The sequence below is a fragment of the Rhinolophus hipposideros genome (assembly GCF_964194185.1).
Source record: "Rhinolophus hipposideros genome assembly, chromosome: 4".
Taxonomy (NCBI): domain Eukaryota; kingdom Metazoa; phylum Chordata; class Mammalia; order Chiroptera; family Rhinolophidae; genus Rhinolophus; species Rhinolophus hipposideros.
The window spans coordinates 51082265-51102947 of NC_138050.1; the positions used below are offsets into that span (position 1 = coordinate 51082265).

At 49.8% G+C, this 20683-nt stretch overlaps 1 protein-coding gene across 2 annotated transcripts in view; it reads left to right on the forward strand.

The window, feature by feature from the left end:
• The window catches only part of RASA3 (RAS p21 protein activator 3), a 124857-nt gene that overhangs the window by 90103 nt on the left and 14071 nt on the right, over positions 1 to 20683 (forward strand). For both annotated transcript variants that reach the window (XM_081046095.1, XM_081046094.1), the window contains exons 6-16: positions 4904 to 4984; positions 5371 to 5443; positions 8422 to 8498; positions 10849 to 10953; positions 12557 to 12713; positions 13086 to 13234; positions 14115 to 14229; positions 15121 to 15195; positions 16075 to 16198; positions 17691 to 17797; positions 18661 to 18738. In XM_081046095.1, the coding sequence (XP_080902221.1) occupies positions 4904 to 4984; positions 5371 to 5443; positions 8422 to 8498; positions 10849 to 10953; positions 12557 to 12713; positions 13086 to 13234; positions 14115 to 14229; positions 15121 to 15195; positions 16075 to 16198; positions 17691 to 17797; positions 18661 to 18738 (1141 nt within the window). The remainder of the gene's footprint in view (positions 1 to 4903; positions 4985 to 5370; positions 5444 to 8421; positions 8499 to 10848; positions 10954 to 12556; positions 12714 to 13085; positions 13235 to 14114; positions 14230 to 15120; positions 15196 to 16074; positions 16199 to 17690; positions 17798 to 18660; positions 18739 to 20683) is intronic.

A 20683-nucleotide genomic window follows, 5' to 3' on the forward strand; every position in this document is an offset into this window, starting at 1 on the left:
ACAACAACTTTTTATTATTTTTTTTAAAGATTTTATTGGGGAAGGGGAACAGGACTTTTTTATTGGGGAACAGCGTGTACTTCCAGGACTTTTTCCAAGTCAAGTTGTTGTTCTTTCAGTCTTGGTTGTGGAGGGTGCTATTCAGTTTCAAGTTATTGTCCTTTCAGTCTTAGTTGTGGAGGGCGCATCTCAGCTCCAGGTCCAGTTGCCGTTGCTAGTTGCAGGGGGCGCAGCCCACCATCCCTTGCAGGAGTTGAACCGGCAACCTTGTGGCTGTGAGGATGTGCTCCAACCAACTGAGCCATCCGGGAGCTCAGCGGCAGCTTAGCTCAAGGTGCCCTGTTCAATCTTAGTTGCAGGGGGCAGAGCCCACCATCCCTTGTGGGAGTCGAGGAATCGAATTGGCAACCTTGTAGTAGAGAGCCCACTGGCCCATGTGGGAATTGAACCGGCAGCCTCCAACGTTAGGAGCACGGAGCTCCAACCCCCTGAGCCACCGGGCCGGCCCAACACAACAACTTTTAATTATTCATTCAAAAATATTTAATGAGCCATTACTAAGTGCCAGGCACTGTGATGGGCCTTCTGGAGTATACGTTCTAGTGGCAGAGACCTGTTAACACATTACATTCATAACATAACCTTTCATTTCACTTGAGAAAAGCCTGGAGGATGTGAGCCTGTCTGTCAGGCTGTTGTACATGGAGTGGTAGTTCTATAGCCATTTGTGGAGTGAGTTAAGTAGTTTGACATGTGTGACCCGGCGGTGTGCTGGGGTCATGGGGGTCTACACCGGGGTGAGCGGGAATCATGTTATGGATTGATGATGAATTGATTGTTCGTGACTGTTTTTTTGGACCCTGAGTCTCTTCCTATAGAACACTAGTGCAGCAGCTGTTTGTGCCAGAAGACCGAGAGGGTATGATGACACACGTGCTGGTTCTCGGCACTGCTGGAGCTGAGATCACTTGCCTCCTTTCACAGCCCTTCCTTTCTTGTCCCTGTAAATAGTCTTTCTCTTGGATATCCTGTACCTGCCTACTTTGTCTGAGAGTAAGGTTTCTTGTGCTTTCCCACTTGCAAGCTCTGTCACTTGGCAAGCTGACACGAGACCTGTTGACAGCCTTGCAAATGCTCACTGGGCTGCTCCTCCTGGTCAGAGCAGTGGGTCCTGCTTGGCGTCCAGACTCCAGGATGCTGGTCACCAGAGAAGGCAGCACAGTCTGCTAGTGGCTCCACTTCGAGGGGCACCCAACCGAGAAATTACCTAGGTTCAGGCTTCCAACCACATCTCAAATCCAATAAAAATCTTATTTTCTATTATTAAGGAATTAGAAAAAGAAGAAACAGCTGACAGGGTCTTGATTTGTGGCTCCTTCTAAGGTCAGGAAGCCTTTCTAAGCAAAACATAAGGGTAGAGAGCTGGGCAGGGAGCAGGTGGGCCCTCTGCTGGTGACCACAGATGGCGCTTTGTCACCACACAACCACGATGGCGGTCACTACTGCCGTCTCATGCCTGCACACCAGCACAGCTCAGTAGGCGCATTGTGTTTCCTCCTAGTGGGGCAGGAAGTGGAGGTGCCAGGACTTGCCCATGTCCAGGGAAGGAACACAATGGAAACAAGATTTCACAGCTGCAAGCTCTTACTCTAGCTGTGAGGCATAACTTTTTTAAGGGTCAGGTTGAATATCCAATTAAAATACATACAAATATTGTATTTCCGGTACTTTAGATTCCAGATGAGTTGATTATTTTGGTCACTTGGTATATTTCAAAGTGTCCTTCCCAAGACGTAAGAATGGCCAGTGCAGTAAATATTGTGTTTTCCCCCTTTATTTACCTATAACGTTCCTAAGTGTTGGTGAAATTTGTCTTACATAGAATAGGCCTAGACAGATACACCAAGTGTGGATATACCTTTTCACGGAAAATGAGCTTCGGCTTTCTGTGCTCTGAGCAGCCCGCAAGAGCACCCCCTCCCTCCCAGGCTGTGCAGCTGAGCTGCAATCCTGCTCGAGTTGTTAGGATGCTAATGAAGTGTGACATCCGCGACCAGGAGGAGGGTGTGATGGAGGCTAACACCGTTTCCCCCCCAGTTTGTGCACTTTGCCAGATGGTAGACTACTGATGCTTCTATTTCTATGAGATGTCTTCATGTAACTGTAATCAGGAGCCAAGCTTTGTTCTGAGTTAGAGAATAGAGCGTTTCTCAAATTGGTCTTTAAGAGAGGAAGTGAAAGTGACATCCACGTGGTAGCCGAGTGAGTGCTCTAGGTGGCTGCTGCTCCATGTCAGGCAGCTCTTCTCTAAGACGTAAGGTGTGTGAAGAATAGCTTCTTGTCAGATGCTCAGCGATGCCATCTGAGTTTCTGGCTATGAAAACCCGTTATCTCTAAGGATCCAAAATGGGGATGTACCTACCATCTAAACCTTCTTCCTGATCACCAACTGAATGTAATAAAGATGTGTTCACATTAAATGTATGCCATTTGCACAAGGGAGCATGGGCCTCCCCTCACACCTCCTGAGCAAGCACTTGCCCCTGCCTCTGGCTTCCCATCTCAGAGCTGCTGCCCTTTGGGGGCCCTATGCCCCGACTTATAATGGGTGAGTTGTTGTCCTTAAGACCTCAGCCCGAGGGACCACTTTCTCTCAGAGGCCCCGAACCACCCAAGGGGTCAACCCCCCCTGCATTTTTCTGTTGTCATTTCTAGTTTATTTCCTCCCATACATTACCTCACACAGTAATCCCATGTTATCTATTTATTGTTGTGCTGTTTGCTGCTGTGCCAGCCAAACAATCCTGAGCTTCATGGAACATGAGCTTCAGACATGAGCTTTTCTCCTCTCACAGCTCCGCTCCTGTTCCTAGAAATGTGCCTGAATTGTGAGAGCTCAACAAATGTTTGTTTAGTAATGAGTTAATGGATGAATAAATATTTGTTTAACGATGAGTTAATGAAGGGAGGAAGATAACCAAAGACCAAGTCAGTAATCTGAGAGAGAAACACAAACATATTCTAGGAAATAGAGTAAAAAGAAAAAGAGTTGAAAAATATTAGAGAAAGCTAATAGAAATAACAGATCAATCCCTGAGGCCCAACCTGACCAAACAGGAGTTCCAGAGGAAAAGTGGTAGAGAAATGGAGAGAGAAGAAATTGACAGAAAACTCCCCAGCACAGGACAGAAGTGGTAGCACCACTTCTAAGGGCACGAGCACCATGAAGGAAACAAAACCCCTCACCCAGAAAGAAATATTCTGATAAAATGTTAGAACCTAAAGGCTTCCCAAGAGGGGCAAAGCAGCTCGGGTCACTTGACTTACGAAGCAATGAAAGAATGTGATTGTCTTCCAACTTCTTAACAACAAGGAGGAAATGGTACACTTAGATATTTGAGGGAAAATTATTATGCATCTATATGTAGCCAAACTGATGGTCAAGTATAGGGGTTAGGACTTCCACTTCTGGCCACGCTGGAATAGTGAGAACTGGATCCCCTCTCCCACCACAAGCAGCTAAAGAGCTGGACGCTATATGAGTGAACCATTTAGGACATTGGACAGTTGGCAGCTTAGCTCTCTATGACCACCCCTGTCCCCCATAAGGGAAGCAGATGAGGTGAACCTCAGCGTCTAGCTTTTGTCCTGGAGGCGTGTTGGTGACACAGGGCAGGGAGGTGTCCCAAGCAGAGGCCAGAGGGGAGTGAGGAGACGCAGTTTGGAATTAGGGTCTGAGGCCACTTTGGGCACGTTTGGGAGAGGAGGGGACTTCATGATGCTCCGTGAGCCAGTGTGAGTGTAGAGGGTGAAGCACCATAGGGTGAGGCAGAACATGGGGGCTATGGGACAAAGGGGCTACCTTCCTGAAGCTGGGAGGCGTTTGAATCCCCACCAGCTCAGTGGAGAGCTCTGTTATGCAAGACACTCAGCATGGACCCCCGGGAAGGCCACACCTGTGTAGTGGGGCTGACCTGTCCCCGGACAGGCACCTCCCTGGACAAAGCTTCAAACCAGAATTGCCACGATCAGCCCAAGGCAAGAGACCTTTAACTGCCGAGCAGCACAAAGCCCAGCAGCTCTGTACTTGATAGATGACAACAGAATCTGGACACCAACAACATGAAATCCACGATGTCCAGCATCCCCTCAAAACTGACATGCTGGAAGTAGGAGACAGTGACCCACAACCTGGAGAAGGAACAGTTGACAGAAACAGACCGAGAAATGACAGAAATGATGGAATTAGTACAGACACTCAAAGAGCAAGTATAACTATATTCCAGAATTTAAACAAAGCCATAAGCCCAGATACTTGGCCCCACACCTGCAGGTGGAATCAGACATGAATGAGTAAAGCTTGAGACCGAGAGGGAGGGGTGAGGATGGGGGTAGGCGGTGTCTTTTGCTGCTGAGAGGCATATGTGGCATGGAGGTTATGCACAGGCTGTAGCTGTAAACCCCCTCAAGGTTTCAGGGCCTCAGTTTACCCACCTATAACAGGTACTTAACAAAAGTACAACTTTGTAAGGTTGTTGGAGAGGTCAGTGTGTGAGTCGTGTAAAGCTCAAACAGTGGCTGGCTCCTAGGAAGTGAAGGCAGTGACACTGTTCATGGAAATTACCAGAAGCGTGTTCTCCTCGGCTGAGGCTCCTTTATACTGAATGCAATGCACACTTCTTTCCACCCTGCAAATGTTTTCTGATTGCTAATCAGTTCATTCATTACTCCTTATTAGATGGGAGCTTCCAGGCGGTTGATGGCCAACACTGTGTCAGAATTCGTGGCTCTTGGCCCTGAGCTGTTGAGACAGTATCCTCTTGGACCCCAGAGTGGCATTGAGAGACAGCCTGTTGGCCCTTCATGTCCTACTCCTGACCATTCCTTCCACTTCTCTCCTCAGCATCTTCGAGTGTCAAGGCCTCCCTATTGTGAATGGGCAGTGTGACCCTTATGCCACTGTGACACTAGCAGGACCATACAGGCAAGTAGCCATCGCCTGCACCTGCCCACAGCCTCTGGGCCTGGAGGGTGGGTAGCAGTCACCTGGAATGATGTGGAAGGTGCCTCAGATGAAGGCAGGATGTGCTGTGAGGTAGAATGTATAGTTTTGGCTTCCTTTAGTTTCCTTTATTGCCCTAACATTGTTTTGTAAAAAAAGAAAGCCTTTTTGTTCTTAATGTTGGGTATTTTTGGCTTAGTAAAGGTTCCTGATTTGCATACCATCTGGGGTTGGAGACAAACAGAAATATTTATAAGATAAATAAAGGCAGTAAATTACTTGTGCATTTGATAGCTCAGTCTTAAGGCTGAGAGATTTGGCATCAACAGTGTTCTTTTTAATTCTGTTTCTTCCTCCCTTGATAACAGATCGGAAGCAAAGAAGACGAAAGTGAAAAAGAAGACCAACAACCCACAGTTTGACGAAGTGTTTTATTTTGAGGTTGGTATTTCAGTGGCACAAATGTTAAGTTGAAACCCTACACCCGAGATTCTTTGGCAAAAAGGCTAGATTTGAAGGACCTCAGTCACTTGCTTCCTTCTGAAAGTTCTCTGAGTGATTTCCTCCCCATACAAAAGATTTTCCCTCCTGCCCTGCAGCCGGTTGGGTTGAACATATTTCTCCTCCCTAGAAAGAAAGGCCATCTGTTGCTTTCAGAATGACTCAGTTTTGAGTTGAGAACTGACAAATTCATACTTTCCAAATTATTAGGACTTCGGGGTCCTTGCTAATTGTTTGGTTTGGGTTGTTTTGTTTTGTTTTGCCCGTTCCGCCCCATCTTCTCTGAGCAGTGGAGGGAAGAAGCTTGTTTCATTAGAAATAGAGTTTTGAAGCAAAAGAGGAAGTGCAGTCGGACACAGAGATCCCCCTGGCTGCCTCTCAGAATGTGAACCACTGAAATTAGTAAGATGGAAGGCAGTAAGATGGAAGGCATGAGGACTGAAGACCAGAACAGAACAACAAGCAGTTACGGTTGTTTTAGTTTTAAGATGTCCCATGTGGAATATACTAGGGGTGCCAAAAAATGTATACAAGTGGACACTTTGGTCAACGTTGCTCAAGGAGTAGATCACCATAATCAGAAGTGTCTGGACACTGATGGTAACCACTCTGAGCACCTCTTGTAATTGTGGAAGTCGAACGTGACTTGTATTCATCTTTTGTAATCGGTACATATTATTACAGTTTTAATCCAGTTTTCCTTTCCTAGAACGTGTATACATTTTTTTGGCACCCTTTATTTAGGCAGGTGTTCTTTCTGTCTTTAACGGTTTCTTGAACGCTTCCTATGCGCCAGGTCATGGATGGGTAAAGGATGACAAAAGCCTCCACGCCTAGCTTCATGAGCCTCGTAAGAGAGAGCACATGTGAGCAGATTGTCCCACTTGGTCCAGTGACTGTTAAGGCAGTGGCTTTGGGGCCCAGAAAGCCAAGGCAGCCACCAGTCCTGCCTGGGAAATGGGACCAGGCTTCTCAGAATGGTGACATCTGAGCAGAGTCCGTACGGGGGGTGTGTACGTGTGTGGAGTGTCGGGAGGCCAGAGGGAATTCTGTATCTAGAATGTAGAGTGAGGTTGGGATGAAAACAGGAAGTTTAGGAAAATGAAGTTGGAGAGATGAGTTAGAACCAAGGGCAGAGAACCTGGACCTTTTCCTGCTTGTGTCTGGAAGCTCATCTATTCCTTCAGTGGAGGAGACGACCGGCTGACCTTGTTCGGGCAGCTGAGGAGGGGTGTGGAGGTGGGATCCTGAGGGCATAGAAAACGTGCGCTTTTCTATCCCAGAAGGATGTTCTCACTTTATAGTCAGGCGAAGAAAATGGTTTTTAAGAGACCCGAGATGAGGCAGGAAGCTGATGCGGTCACGCTAATCTCAAGGGGGATTCATGCTGGGTCTCCAAAGGCAGGGACGGAGTCTGGAATAGAAAAGGTAGAAAAATTTTTAATACGAATTGTTCATTAAAGTAGCAACCACCTTCCATGTCTAGAACGGCTTAGACTAGCACTTCTAAGTTAAAAACTTTGGTTTTTAATGCAACACACAGTAAGGTACAGGCTGTACGTTGCCACACACTTCACTCAAGCCGCCACGTCCACTTGTGAGAAGTGCTCACTCACACGGAGAGCTGCGTATTTTCTATTTCATATGCTTCTATTTCACTGTAAAAATGTGGGACTCAATTCACTAGGTTAATTTAATGACCCCCAGATACAATTATAGTCAGGACCAGAAACCTGCAGGAGCCCAGGGATGGCTTAGACCTGGGATCTCAGCGCTGCTGGTGAGCCCCGCCCGCTGCCTGCCTCCCTGGAGGCCTCAAACCATATGACTTTGGTTGGAATACGCTTCTATTTGGAGTTTATGTCCTTTGACTCAAAGGGCTCAGCCCCGCTTAGCAGCAAATCCCCTCTGTCAGGTTCTCCGCATCTCCTTTCAGCCTCAGCTGGCAAACAGCCTGAGGCTGAGCCCCTGGAAGGGGGAGCATATGGTCTGGCAGTGGGCTTGGGGCTGGCTCACAGGCGGCCTCCTACAGGAGTTTCAACAGGAGGTAGCCTCCAGACGATTTTTTCCCCCAGGTTAACAGTCTTAAGTAAAAACCCTTAAATGCCTAAAGGAAATTACTTAAAATTCGGTAAGAGCCACCTTCATTCACTCAATAGATGTGTTAGGTGACAGGCAGGAATAAGGCAGAGAAGAAAACATCACCCTGTGGCCATCATCCCTGGAAGCCAGACACTTTTATAAAATAGTGGCCCTGTGAGCCACACCAGGCAGCAGGAGGTGCCAGGGGGCTTCCTGGAGGAGGTGGCTTTTCAGTGCTTGTAGGCTTCCCAGCATGTGCCTGAATGAGGAAGGGACCCAGTGGTTAGCTGGGGTGGGGGTGGGATGGTGGTGCAGGTTGTAGAAAGACCCTTGTGTGCTGGGTGAGGAGACCAAGTGGGGGCTCCCAGGAGGCCTTTGGTGGATTTTGGTGGAAGTTTTAGCCAAAGGTGGATGAGGCATGAGGCTAGGGCCAGCTGGGCTACGGCTGATGGGAGCCCTGCTTGGGTGACAGATGGACAGGCTGCCACCAAGGTGGAGGCAACAGGTGAAGGCTATGAGATGGGAAGGCTGAGGAGGAGCTGATTTGACGCAGAAGGGAGCAGAGGTCAGGAGGGGAAGGCTTCTGGAGCTTTGGGACTGGGGCTCAGGGCGCTCGTGGGTGCTGGGAGGATTACATGGAAGTTAGTGGAAAGTGCCTGGCAAGCTCCACACCCCCAGCTCCCAGGACACTGGGCTCAACTCCAGGCTTTGCTCCTTCACAGTGAGTGGGGCAGTGTCCACGCTGAGTGGAATGCATGGCTACCTCCCCTGAGCCCGGGGTCATTAGCACCGCAGTGGCAGTTGCTCAGTCTGTCTCCCTCTGTCTGCGCCACCAGGTGACCAGACCCTGCAGCTACAGCCGAAAGTCCCACTTTGACTTTGAGGAGGAGGATGTGGACAAACTTGAAATCCGGTGAGCGAGAGTCTGTGCGCGGCTCCTACTTGGCGACGGCAGTCTGAACTCACCTGTCCTGTCCGTGTTTTGTTTTCTTTCCAAAAAATGGGGGAATCAATAGGTAGGAATTTCAGTGTTCTTGATCATTTTAACGCAAGGATGTCGGAAACTGGAGTAAGTCCTAATCGACCCAGATATTTGGGTGGTTGTGCCTGAAAGGACATTTGCCCAAGGGACAAACTCAGTTTTATAGTTCACTTTGCAATATCTTCCAAGAGTCAAAGGTCGAAGGCCTTTTGCCACCCAGCACATGTGAGGCTGTGTCCATCAAGTGGCCTTGCCCATCCTAGCCCACGGGTCCCGGCCACGTTGGGTCCTCGTGAGACAGCCTTCCGTGTGCAGGGTCGAACATGACAGCGTGAAGTTCACCAGCGTCAGTTTTGGGATCTACTCAGAGGCCTTCTTCTGGCCCGCTATGTCCATAGGAAGCCCCACCGGCCTACAGCACCGCCCCCAGTGCGAGATACCCTGGGAGTACTTTCCTGTGGTCCTGGGCTAGGGTGACCACATTTAGGTCTGACTAGCCCTGTTCAGGAGAAGCGTAGGAGTGCTTCTGATGTGACAGGTTTAAAATCTACTTTCCTTAGGGTCAGAGTTTCCTGAGGCATATGAAGTTTGACTAGAAATACTGCAGACGTTCATTTTGGGTGGGGGGCACTCTGGCGTCCTGCCATGTACCTGCAGCAGCTTTCCAGGCCTTAGGCTGTGGGATGCTCTGGGCCAGATGGGGGTGCAGACAGGGCTCTTCCCTTCCCCGAGTGCAGGACCCTGGGGTTCTTTTCCTTGTTCCTCTCCTGGGCTCAAGAGTTGAGGGATTGTGGCCTCCCCACACAGATCTTGTTTTGAGCCCAATTTTAAGTGTTTCCAGTTAATTTAATTCTTCCATGTCAAATACTGAGCCAGCGGCAAAGTGACCCCAAGTGGAGTGCCTGAGAAGGTCCACACTGAAGATCCGAAGGCCGTGTTTGAGTTTTGGCTGTGCACCAGCTGCCCTCAGACATGCAGCTCCCCTTTCTTGTTCAGAGAAAGAAGTGCTTATAAAAGAATGGGCTTTGAATTTATGAGAGAAGTCCTAGTTTGTTTAGTTTTTCCTAATTATACAAGTTTAAAGTGTCTTTAAATGTTTCTTTTATTGAAAAGAAGAAAAGAGCGCCTGGCAACTTGTTTTTACATTGCTAAAGTGTTGCTTGACAAATTAAAGAATCTTCTGCTGTGACATGCTGTGGGACACTGTTCATCTTCATGTACTGACTGCATGTGTTCCTGTGACACATCCTTTATCTTCTGTGCTGTCCACTGCTCGTGCTTGGATTTGCAGGGGTAACCGAAGGGCGGGTGCTGTCGTCTAGAATTTTCCCCTTGACGGCCAAGGGTAGTGAGAAGCGGTGATAGATTTTTAGCTCATAGAGTAACCTCTGATTAAATTGTTTACTGTGAGTGGTCGTGATGTTTGCTTGTTAGCAATGGGAAATGGTGTCTGCCTCCATCTGTCAGGCATGTATAGTTACCATATCCCCAAATCAGAGGGAACAGTGAGAATTCCACCCAAGAAAAAAGGGTTAATTAGTGAGTGACCAGATTTTTCAGCAAGGTGGGTGGGAACTTTTCACAAATATGGTGATAAATCGTGTTTTGGTAGCAGCTGTCAACTAGCCATGTCTCCCCTTCCCCGTTGGGAGTGTCTGGCTGCCTTGGTCACAAGTCACACTGGTAGGTCGCTGGGATTGTGAGTTCTGGGTGTAGATGGAGAAAGAGGGGTTGAGATAGTTTTTCTTCCCAAATGTACTTTCATGTGATGGAAGGTAGGGCGCATCCTGGTTGTTAAATTGGGCAGCTTGGTCAGTCCCCTGCGGGCACCATTCTCTGGGGCAGGCCAAGCAAAACTAGACGTCATTTGTTCACTCCATTGTGTTGAACCCCTGCAGCCTGAGGTCACCCTACTGGGCGCTCTTGCCTCAAACACTCCCCAGCCTTGAGGAACAGTAGGTTCTGCTTCGCCCAGGCCTCTCCTGGGTAAACGGAAGTGATACTTCTATCCTCAGGGTAGCAGTTCCTCCTGTTACAAAGACAGGAGGCCCCCCTCACGCAGACACCAGCACAGGGGCTCTGCCTCCAGCTCCTCTCGTTTGCTGCAGCCTGAGGACAATACACGTCTTCATTCCGGGGTCAGGTCCTGCTTTGACTTCACATTTTTAATGTCTAGACAGTATAGGTCTTCACGGAGACTGACGTGGTGGAGCTGAAGGCTCCATCCTGCTCCAAAGCCTCTGCCCCTCCCTAGGTCGTTCTACCGCTTGTTGTTTTTCAGAATTGACCTCTGGAATGCCAGTAACTTGAAATTTGGAGATGAATTTCTGGGAGAACTAAGGATTCCGCTGAAAGTGCTGCGGCAGTCCAGCTCCTATGAAGCATGGTAAGATGGCTGCATGCCTGGCCTGATGTCAGTGAGCTGGTGGGTGGAAGGACAGAGGTAACAAGTCAAAGGACACAAAGCTGCCTCTTAGCAGCCAAAGCGAAGTGGCACAAGTCAGCTCCCCCTCGCCACCTACTCATGGTCCTAATTAGCTTGGTGTCGTGATGAGATTTCAGGTGACACAGAGCAGGAGACAAGGTACTGGAGCAAGTGATCACGCTGAGAGCATGAGAAGTGCTGGCTGAGAGCCTAGAACAGAAGGGCAGGGGCATGAGCAGCCTCTGGGCCTGAGCGCGGAGGGCAGACATCTGGCATACTCGGAACATCACCGTGCCAGGCTCTGCCCCGGGGCAGGTGTTCATGACCTTTGCCTGTCGTCAGAAGTGTCACCCGATCAGAAAGGTGTGCAGGGGGCTGCAGTTTTCAGGCAAATCTCCGTTTCATTCTGCCCGTCTAACTCGAGTGGTGCCAGTTCTACCTCACCCCTCACTCACGTATTCCAGAAAACAGCTTTCACTACTTCCCGTGTCTTTATTTCTTGCTTATGCCTTTGTTGTCGTTCATGATCAGTTCATAAATCACATCGGATCCAGTGCACATCATCACAACAAAGCCGCAGGCACTCTGGCCACTGGCCCTCTCACTTCATGCACCTTTTTTAACAGACACACAAGACGGGGAGAAGTGCAGGTCACACATTGCTCATCACGTGTCACACCTCCACATTTCACACCACAGGCCACGTGTCCCACGCCCCGCCACACACTGCATACAGAGCCCTGCATGTCTACAGACTCAAGATGTGGATAGATTTTTGGTGTGTTGTGCCTGATGGCCGTTTCCTATCTCCACGAAACTGTAGAGTTCATGCCTTTAATTCCACGAGGACAGCACCAGCACAGCCGCCTGGGTTCTGGTTCCTGCTCAGAGGCATTACGTAGCTGATAGCCCCTGGCCTTGTAACCAAGGCTGTGATATTTGCCTGGCAGCCCACCCAAGACCCCAGGTGTTCAGGTACTTCTGCCAGACACAAGCTCTCCCCACACAGCGTCTCTAACTGCCTGGCTAATAAACTCAGAATAGGCAGGGCTCCCCCAGGGCCACGCTCGGTAGGACCAAAGAGAAAAGAGTGGCCTGTCAGAAAACACCACTAAAGTGACCTTGTGCCCAGCGGTCTGCCTCGCTTACCAGCACAAGCTCACCATCCCCTCTCATATCAAAAGCTGTACCACGTGTTTCTTAGAATAATTTCAATTTTGCTCTGCTTATTGATAGCCATTGCTGAGTGTTAATCTTCACAGGTAAATTATTTTACTGCAGAATTTCCTCTAACTACTACACTCATTTCCCGTCCTTCTCATCCTCTCCTTTCCACCACAGCTTCTAAGTCTATGGCTCTGTATGAGCAGCCCTGATACTAAACATCCCGTGGGGAACAGCCCGAGGGGGCGGAGCAGGGACGGGCACCTGGACCTTGCCCTGGTGGGACCTGCAGAATCGTCCTGGAGCCCCCTCCTGCCTTAGACCTGGACACAGAGTCCGTGGTGGAGGACCAGCCCCTGGGAGGTGCTGCCACCTCACACCGTCTTGTCCTTGTGCCCAGGTACTTCCTGCAGCCCCGAGACAACGGCAGTAAGAGCCTGAAGCCAGGGGATCTGGGGTCCCTGCGGCTTAATGTGGTTTACACAGAAGACCATGTCTTTTCTTCTGACTACTATCGTCCCCTGCGGGACCTTCTGCTGAAGTCTGCAGATGTGGAGGTACTCTTGTGCCAGGGGCACCCACCTGCAGCCCAGTCCACCTGCAAGTTACTGACCTGCCCCTGTCCCCTATCTCCAGCTGGGCCCCTGCCTGGCCCCGCCTTACCCAGACCTACCCCCTACCTGGACCCACCCCTGCCCCCTTGTTTCGCTCGCTGCCCCCCACACCTGCCCGCCTTTCCCGTCCCTGCCCAGGCCCTGCCCACCTGGGGCCCAACCCCTGGGCTGCCTTCTCCTGATTGGTTACTTTCCCCTGCAGCCTGGCCCCTCCAGGCCTGTTTTGTGCCCTGGAACTTCTGCATCTCCCTTTGGTGGGGACTGTTATGTTGTGGGTCAGGGGCTGCCCTCAGGTCACACTGTGTCTCTGCACAGCCTGTCTCGGCGTCTGCAGCCCACATCCTGGGCGAGGTCTGCAGAGAAAAGCAGGAAGCAGCCATCCCACTGGTGCGGCTCTTCCTGCACTATGGCCGGGTGGTACCCTTTATCAGCGCCATCGCCAATGCCGAGGTCCGGAGGACGCAGTGAGTGCCGCTGCGACACCTGCCCAGAATGCCCTCGCATTCCCCCAGGGGGAGTCTGGCCTGGTGACGGGATGGGTCTGGGTCTGAGGGACGTCTGGGGGACCCAGACAGCAGAGGTCTCCTTCAACACGCATCAGAGCACAGGGATAGGGCAGCTAAAGGAAACCATATAGGTTCAGGTTTTCTTTCAGAGAGACACTTACTGTTTTTTAAGACTGCACCGTTTTATTTGGAAATCCCGATGTGTGTGTGCGAGAAGTGGGTGAACATGGCACCCGTTGCCTCAGGAATGGGCTCGGTTCAGTGTGAAGCACACGTAAGAGGACTGGTTGCTGCCCCCCGCCCACCCAGCATCTCTGCTTGCTGCGTGGAGATGGCTTCTGCTGAGAGTCACTCCCCGGTGCTCTCAGTTCAGAATGAGCCAGAACGCACCCTTGTTGAGAGAGCTTAGAAAGCACAGCCTATTCTGCCCGTTTCCCTGCTGGATCTCCTGTGCTGACCCCAGGTTTTGTTCTTAGAAGCATTAATTCATTGCAGAAACAAGCCTCACAAAGGGGCAAGGCATGAGGTGGCAGCAAAGGGATAGCACTGTCAGTTTCTGTTCCTCTTCATGGGTTGATGGCAGTGGGAGTGTTGCTGTTTCGTTGAATTGCACTGGCTGCTGTTTGTACAGTGGATTCTTTACACAGGCAGGGCCTGGGGCTCAGACCCCAGCTACGAAACGTCTGGCCTGGTTTCATGCTCCTCCTAAAATACCTGACAGCAGACTCCTCAGGGAGAGCGTGTTTCTGCATCCAATGGGCGGGCGCTCAAGAACACTGCTTCCTTCTCCTTGCTACATAGATGAGAAGACAAAATCACCCCCAATGCTGTTTTCCAGGGATCCCAACACCATTTTCCGAGGAAACTCACTGACATCCAAGTGCATTGATGAGACGATGAAGCTGGCAGGGATGCACTACCTGCACGTCACCCTCAAGCCCACCATAGAGGAGGTGGGTCTGGGTCCCTGGGGGCCCAACATTGCCGGGGTGGGTGGGTGAAGAATTTCCCCAGGAGCCCACATTTCCCCGTAAAAGACACGCATACTCACAGAGAATGTAGCCTCCAGGGATTCAGCTGAACAAAGAGCTATCACTTCAATGTCAGTTTTTTTCCCAGCCTCTCTATGGCGACCTTCTGTGTATATTCTAGAATCTTCTTCATTTTCTGAAATTAAAAAAATACTCAAGAAAATCTGTCATTCTAAAGACAGAAGGACACGCAAGAGAAAAACTGGTTCTTCAGAGGACACCTCTTTGCCCACAGGTGTTGGGTCTTCCTGAATTCATGATGTCCAGAGTTATCGCTAGAGCCCCCTGCAGCTATGGAGGCCCTTCCGTTATTTCTCACTTGTTGTCAGACACAGTCGAAGTAACCAACATACTTCCTTTCCAAATGACTCAGCGTTCCTTACCTGACCCTTTAATGTGATGCCTGGGTAGGCAGCGTTTCCCCCAAAACAGTTTCATAAAAAACAGACTCTTTGCAATGTGAGAAAATTTAAAATAGCATTCTGGTTGGACCTGTGTGCAAAATCTTGGCAGCACTTTGAAGTAAAACCATTGTTAAGCTTTATGATGCCTGATCCCTTATAAGCTAATGCAGAACTATCTCAAGAAAGTCCTGTTCCTCATGGGATTTTGACCTCGCACAATGCCCAGTGTCTTCGGCTGCTATCCCCTGCACTCCTTCCAGCAGCCAGGCGGGGGCTAGCTGTGGGCAGCTGTTTTCTGAACAAGGCTCACGATGTCCTTTTGTCTCTGAGCCTGATACTGCTAATCTCCACCCCACCAGTTCTCCTGGAAGCCACCTCACTCACTCCTTGTTACAAATGCTCTTTCCAGGTATGCCAGAGCCACAAATCCTGTGAAATTGACCCTGTGAAGTTAAAAGACGGTGAAAACCTTGAAAACAACATGGTAAGGAGTTCTGGTTTGTTCATTCACACTTTCCAGAGTCAGTTGCCCATTTTGAGCATTTTTGGCACAGGCCACTCTAAGATTCAGGACAGGGTGGGGACCCAACTCGGACAGTGCTTTGCAAGGGTGCCCACTGGAGGCTGAGGTAGAGAGATTAACTGTTGCAGCCGGTTTTGCCACCATCTTTCTTTGCTATCGATTTCTTTCCTGTTGACTAGCATCACACTATGGCCTGCCACACTCTCTTCCTGCTCATTCCCTTCTCCCTGGGATACCCAGAAGCCCCCTATGGAGGCGGCCTCACCATCCTGACCAGTCTTCCTGTTCCATCTTTCCCTCCCTCTCAACAAACGCTGGTCCCAAACCTGGCCCACCCCAGGCTGTTTCCAGAGCTGAGTCCTGTTTTTTAAAACAGCAAAACTCACTGCTTTTGACACTTCACCCTAATATTTCAGTCTTTTTTATGATTTCTTCATCCATATCACGCTAAGTCTTTGCCATGTCTTTAAAGAAAGAGACAGAGTTCTCTCCTTTGGGGACTTACGGTCCAGTGAATTTGACCTCTATGGCCAGTTGATGAGGTCGGGGTGGAAGTGGGGACACAACATGGCTTTTCCCCACAGCCTAGAACTCCAACTGTTTGCACCGTATGAATTATTATAACTACTCAGTTTATATTTTAAGAGTGGTGTCTTTTCATCGTGATGGAAAGTATTATCCTTTGCAGCCGCGGCTCCCTATGGCTGCTTTGAGTCAGTCCCCGGCCTGGGACTCACACTCACTCCCTCCCCAGTGTGATTGTGCGGCTCCATGCGGCCTTGGGAGAGAGGCGGGTCCAAATGAGCGTTGTTGGGGTGTCCCACCCACATCTCATTGCAGGAGAATCTGCGGCAGTACGTCGACCGTATCTTCAATGTCATCACCAAGTCAGGGGTGAGCTGCCCTACCGTCATGTGTGATATTTTCTTTTCTCTCCGGGAGGCGGCTGCCAAACGCTTCCAAGGTGAGTCCTTTGTGGATATGTGCATGCAACAGCAACTAACCACAGCCCTCCCCTGGGTGTTTGCCTTCCTCTGTGCCGGACGCCTTAAAGCAAAGGAGTGATGTTTCCGAGTCCCTGTAAAGACGGTTCACACAGCTGCTGAGCCAGGGCTCAGATGGCAGGGCAGAATGCCCATGCAGCACCGCTCTCCATTTGTGTCCTGCTGGGCCGTGTTCCCTAGTCTCTGTCTGCATTTGTCCCTGGGTGCTTCAGTGCCCCAGGCCTGGACAAGACCGTTGGCCAAGTTTTGTCACAGTGGTTTAATCGGGACAGAGTGCTAACTCGTCTGAGTTTGGGCCTCTGCAGTTTGAGAAGCCACCCTTCCCGGTTCTCCTGGTGGTTCCTTAACTGTGGTCATTCGTGGCATTGCTCAACGCCTTGTGTCATCTAACTTTGTGTCGCTGCATTTTCAAGAAAGACAGGATGAGCCCTTTGGGGAATTGGGATTGGAGAAGTCCCAGGAATGAGCCCCCTCTTTTTCAATTTTGCTGATTCCTCAGGAAGGCACCAGGAGTCACCCGGGAAGACCTCTCAGGCAAAGTATAGGTGTCCTGCCTTGGCGGGAATGGCTGCAGGGTGTGCGCCAGCTTAGACCAGGTCTCAGAAGGCTAAGAAAGGGGTCAGGGGGTGCCTGGCCCTGCCTGGTCAAATAGGCACTGTTGCCAACCTTGTCCATCCATCCCTGGGAGCCTGTGAATGAGCCCAATTGTGACCTGCTGCCTTGGGGAACCACTGAAACCTTGGCCTTCAAGCCCCCAGAGCAGTCCCTGGGGCCCAGACAGAAGGCCCCTGAGGTGAGCTCTGGCCCCTTCCCACTACCCACCAGGGTGTCTCAGCCTCCTCCAGCCATAGAGCCTGGGCCGTGTGCTTCCAGCCAGGACCTCTTGTTTTCAGAGAGCTTGGGCTCTTCCAGGACCAAAGAGCATCTAGTATCTAGGAGGGGCAGTAACCAAGTACACCAAGCCTCTGACTCTCTTTGGAATAAGATAGAATTAAATAAATAATAAACAAAACATATCCTCCCACCCTAGCTGAGAATAAACCATCCAGTAATCAGCCATCTCCCTGTAAGGCCACTAGGGCCTGGTGAGTGGGTGCTGTCTGTTACAGCCCTGCTGAGACGGTGCTAAGCTTTTAGTAACTGCAAGGGGGAGAGAGAAAGAGAGGAGAGAGGGGTGGGGGAGAGAGGTAGAGAGGCGGGGAAGAGAAACAGAGATGGAGAGAGGTAGAGACAGAGAGAGAGGGAGAGAGACAGAGAGAAGTGGGGGAGAAAGAGAGGGAGAGAGAGAGAGAGAGAGGGTAGGGTCTAGGAGAGAATCGCAGGCCAGTACCTCTGCCTCCATGAGACCCTCGGGAGGAACAGAGGCTCTGGGTTGCAGACCTCTCCCCAGGTCCGCTGCTGTTATCTCCAGAAAACCCCACTGAGTTGGCTCTCTCTGTGTCTTGGCCACAGATGACCTTGATGTGAGGTACACGGCTGTGAGCAGCTTCATTTTCCTTAGATTCTTCGCTCCCGCCATTCTGTCCCCCAACCTCTTCCAGCTCACACCTCACCACACGGTAAGTGAGCGTCAGCCCTTATAAACTGGTGAACTAGCCCTCCTGCACTAGCAGTCCTCCTGTATCAGCAGGTGACACTGGGCCTGGGCCAGGGTCTCTTGTGACGTGTGTGGAGGTGGGAAAGGCAATGCCACGTGCCCATAACTTTGTCTACAAGAAGGTTTGGTGACTTTCCTAAGTTGTATCCATGAAAACATGGAAGGTGTGACCAGGGTTTTAACTGTTGGCTGTTGTTATGTTCTCCCTCCCCACTGGGAAAAATGGAGTGTTTATGATCTGGTGCGTATTCAGTCGTTTAATCCATCAAAAAATATTTGTTGAGCGTCCACTATGTGCCAAGCTCTGCGCTTTCATGGATCTGATGCGAGTGACACGTCAGCCGCCAGTGCTTGGTGGAAGTCCAGGGTGAGGGGATTCGAGGGTGATGGGCCTGGCCTTGTTTTTCTGTTGGTGTTAAATTTCCAAACCATGTGAAGGTAAGAGAGGTGGCGTGGGAGGCGCAGAACTGGCGTTGGTCACCAGGCAAGGATGCTGCTTTTGTGTGTTGGGCCCAGAATGCGGATTTCCAGCAGGTCTTCTCACACTTTGCTATTCAGGGAACCACTGGCACCTTGTGGAAACGCTGGGGTCTGGGCTCCGGAGTGGCCTGAGATCCTGCTGCAGACCACACGGAGTACAAGGGTCTAGGTGAAATTTTCCAGATCTGGTGTTTGCGTGTGTATTGTTTACTCACGGGCAGCATGCTCGTGCCAGCTTTTAGGTGCTGTCGTTCATTTTGTTGGCTGTGTAATTCTGGGCTCACTCACGGTTTTTGTAAAACTGAAACGAAACTTGCGTTTCTCTTTCCCATTCCTGTTTTATAGGACCCACAGACGTCTAGGACGCTGACACTGATCTCAAAGACTATTCAGACTCTTGGCAGCTTATCCAAGTCAAAGTCTGTAAGTCATTGATTGTAATTGTCTCCTCTTTTTAACACAACAGAAAGAGGGTGTGTTTAATGCAGTTATAAGAGTAAGGGACAATATTCCCAGACAAGAAAAAGCTAAAGGAGTTTATCACCACCAAACCAGTATTACAAGAAATGTTAAAGAGACTTCTTTAAGAAAAAAAGGAAGAAAAAAAAGATTAAAAATATGAATAATAAAATGGCCATAACTGTATACCTATCAATAATTACTTTCATGTACATGGATTAAATGATCCAATCAAAAGACACAGAGTGGCTAAATAAAGATGAAAACAAGACACTTACATATGCTGCCTAGAAGAAACCCACTTCAGGTTGAAAGACAGACACACACTGAAAGTAAAGGGATCGAAAAAGATAGTTCATGCAAATGGAAATGAAAAAAAAGCTGAGGTAGCGATACTTATATCAGACAAAATAGACTTTAAAACAAAGGCTATAACAAGGGACAAAGAAGGACATTTCATATACGATAGCCAAGATATGAAAGCAACCTAAGTGTCCATCGATAGACAATTGTATACAGAAAGTGTGTTACATAGATATAGCAGAATATTACTGAGCCGTAAAAAGGAATGAAGTCTTACCATCGGCAACCGCTTGGATGGACCTAGAGGGTATTATGCTGGGTGGAGTCAGACAGAGAAAGACAAACACCATATGATTTACTTACATGTGAAATCTAAAAATCAAAATAGAAACAAACTCATAGATACAGAGAACAAACTGATGGTTGCCAGGTGGGCGGGGGTTTGGGGAAATGGATTGAAAAAGTGAAGAAATTAAGAAGTACAAATTGAAAGTTACGAAATAGTCACAGGGATATAAAGTACAGCACAGGGAATATAGTCAATAATACTGTAATAACTATGTATGGTGCCAGGTGGGTGCTAGACTTATTGGGGGGATCCCTTCGTAAGTGAAACAAACGGCTAAGCACTGTGCTGTACACCTGAAACATAATATTGAATGTCATTGAAAAACATTTTAAAAGATGAGTCAAAAGAACAGTAAAACCAGCCGGACATCCCCACCCACCAGCTTAGGAGATAGAATATTCCAGCACCTTTCACGTGCCCCTTACCCTGCTTAGCTGTGAAACTGCTTTAAGAGAGGAAATTAGGATGGCATGTGGACACCGCCGTCACCTGCAGGACAGCGAACACATCCACTCCCATGTGCAGAGTCAGGGACCGAGCTGCCTTAGCTCAGCTGCCATCGCTGGTGCGGCCCTGCTGCCGCGAGCCTGCAGTGGCCTTGACCTTGAGCACCTGAGGACGTCCATGTCTTAGGAAGGTTGAGCCGCTGCCAGGTGGCTGCAGGGCTCATCCACACGTAGCCAGCAGCACGCCCCTTTCCTTCTTGGGGCTCCGTGTTCATTTTACCCCTTTTGGTGACAAATCTGTGTGTCCCCTTCATTGTCGCTCACCTCATACTGCATGTTGGTGCTGAGGCCCCCGAGGGTCTGCCCCAGGCGCAGGGGCCCCAAGCACGTGCCTCCTGACAAGCAGTTTTGGGGATGTTGGGGGCCCGCAGGTACAGATAGTGACACGCAGACCAAGGCGGCCTGCTCCTTAGGGGTGGAACCCACGCTTGGCTCCGACAGTGGACATGCTCATGCAGGCAGAGGGATGCCCTTCTGCCTGGAGAGGGTTGAGCAGCACCCCACCAGAGCCTCTACGCCAGCCTTCCTCGCTGTGCTCTTTGTGGAGCCATGGGTGAACCCGGGTGTCATCACTGCAGATAAGCAGCCCCGCTTCAGTGCAAACACTTGGCTTTCTCTGCATCAGAGTAGAATGAAAGGTGTGTGGTGGCTAACAGGCAGGCTAAAGTGCACTGACCGCTTTTCTCCATCAATCAACACTAGTTTTTGTTTGCTGGAAGCTCAGATGTACAGGCACCTGCTGGGTCTGAAG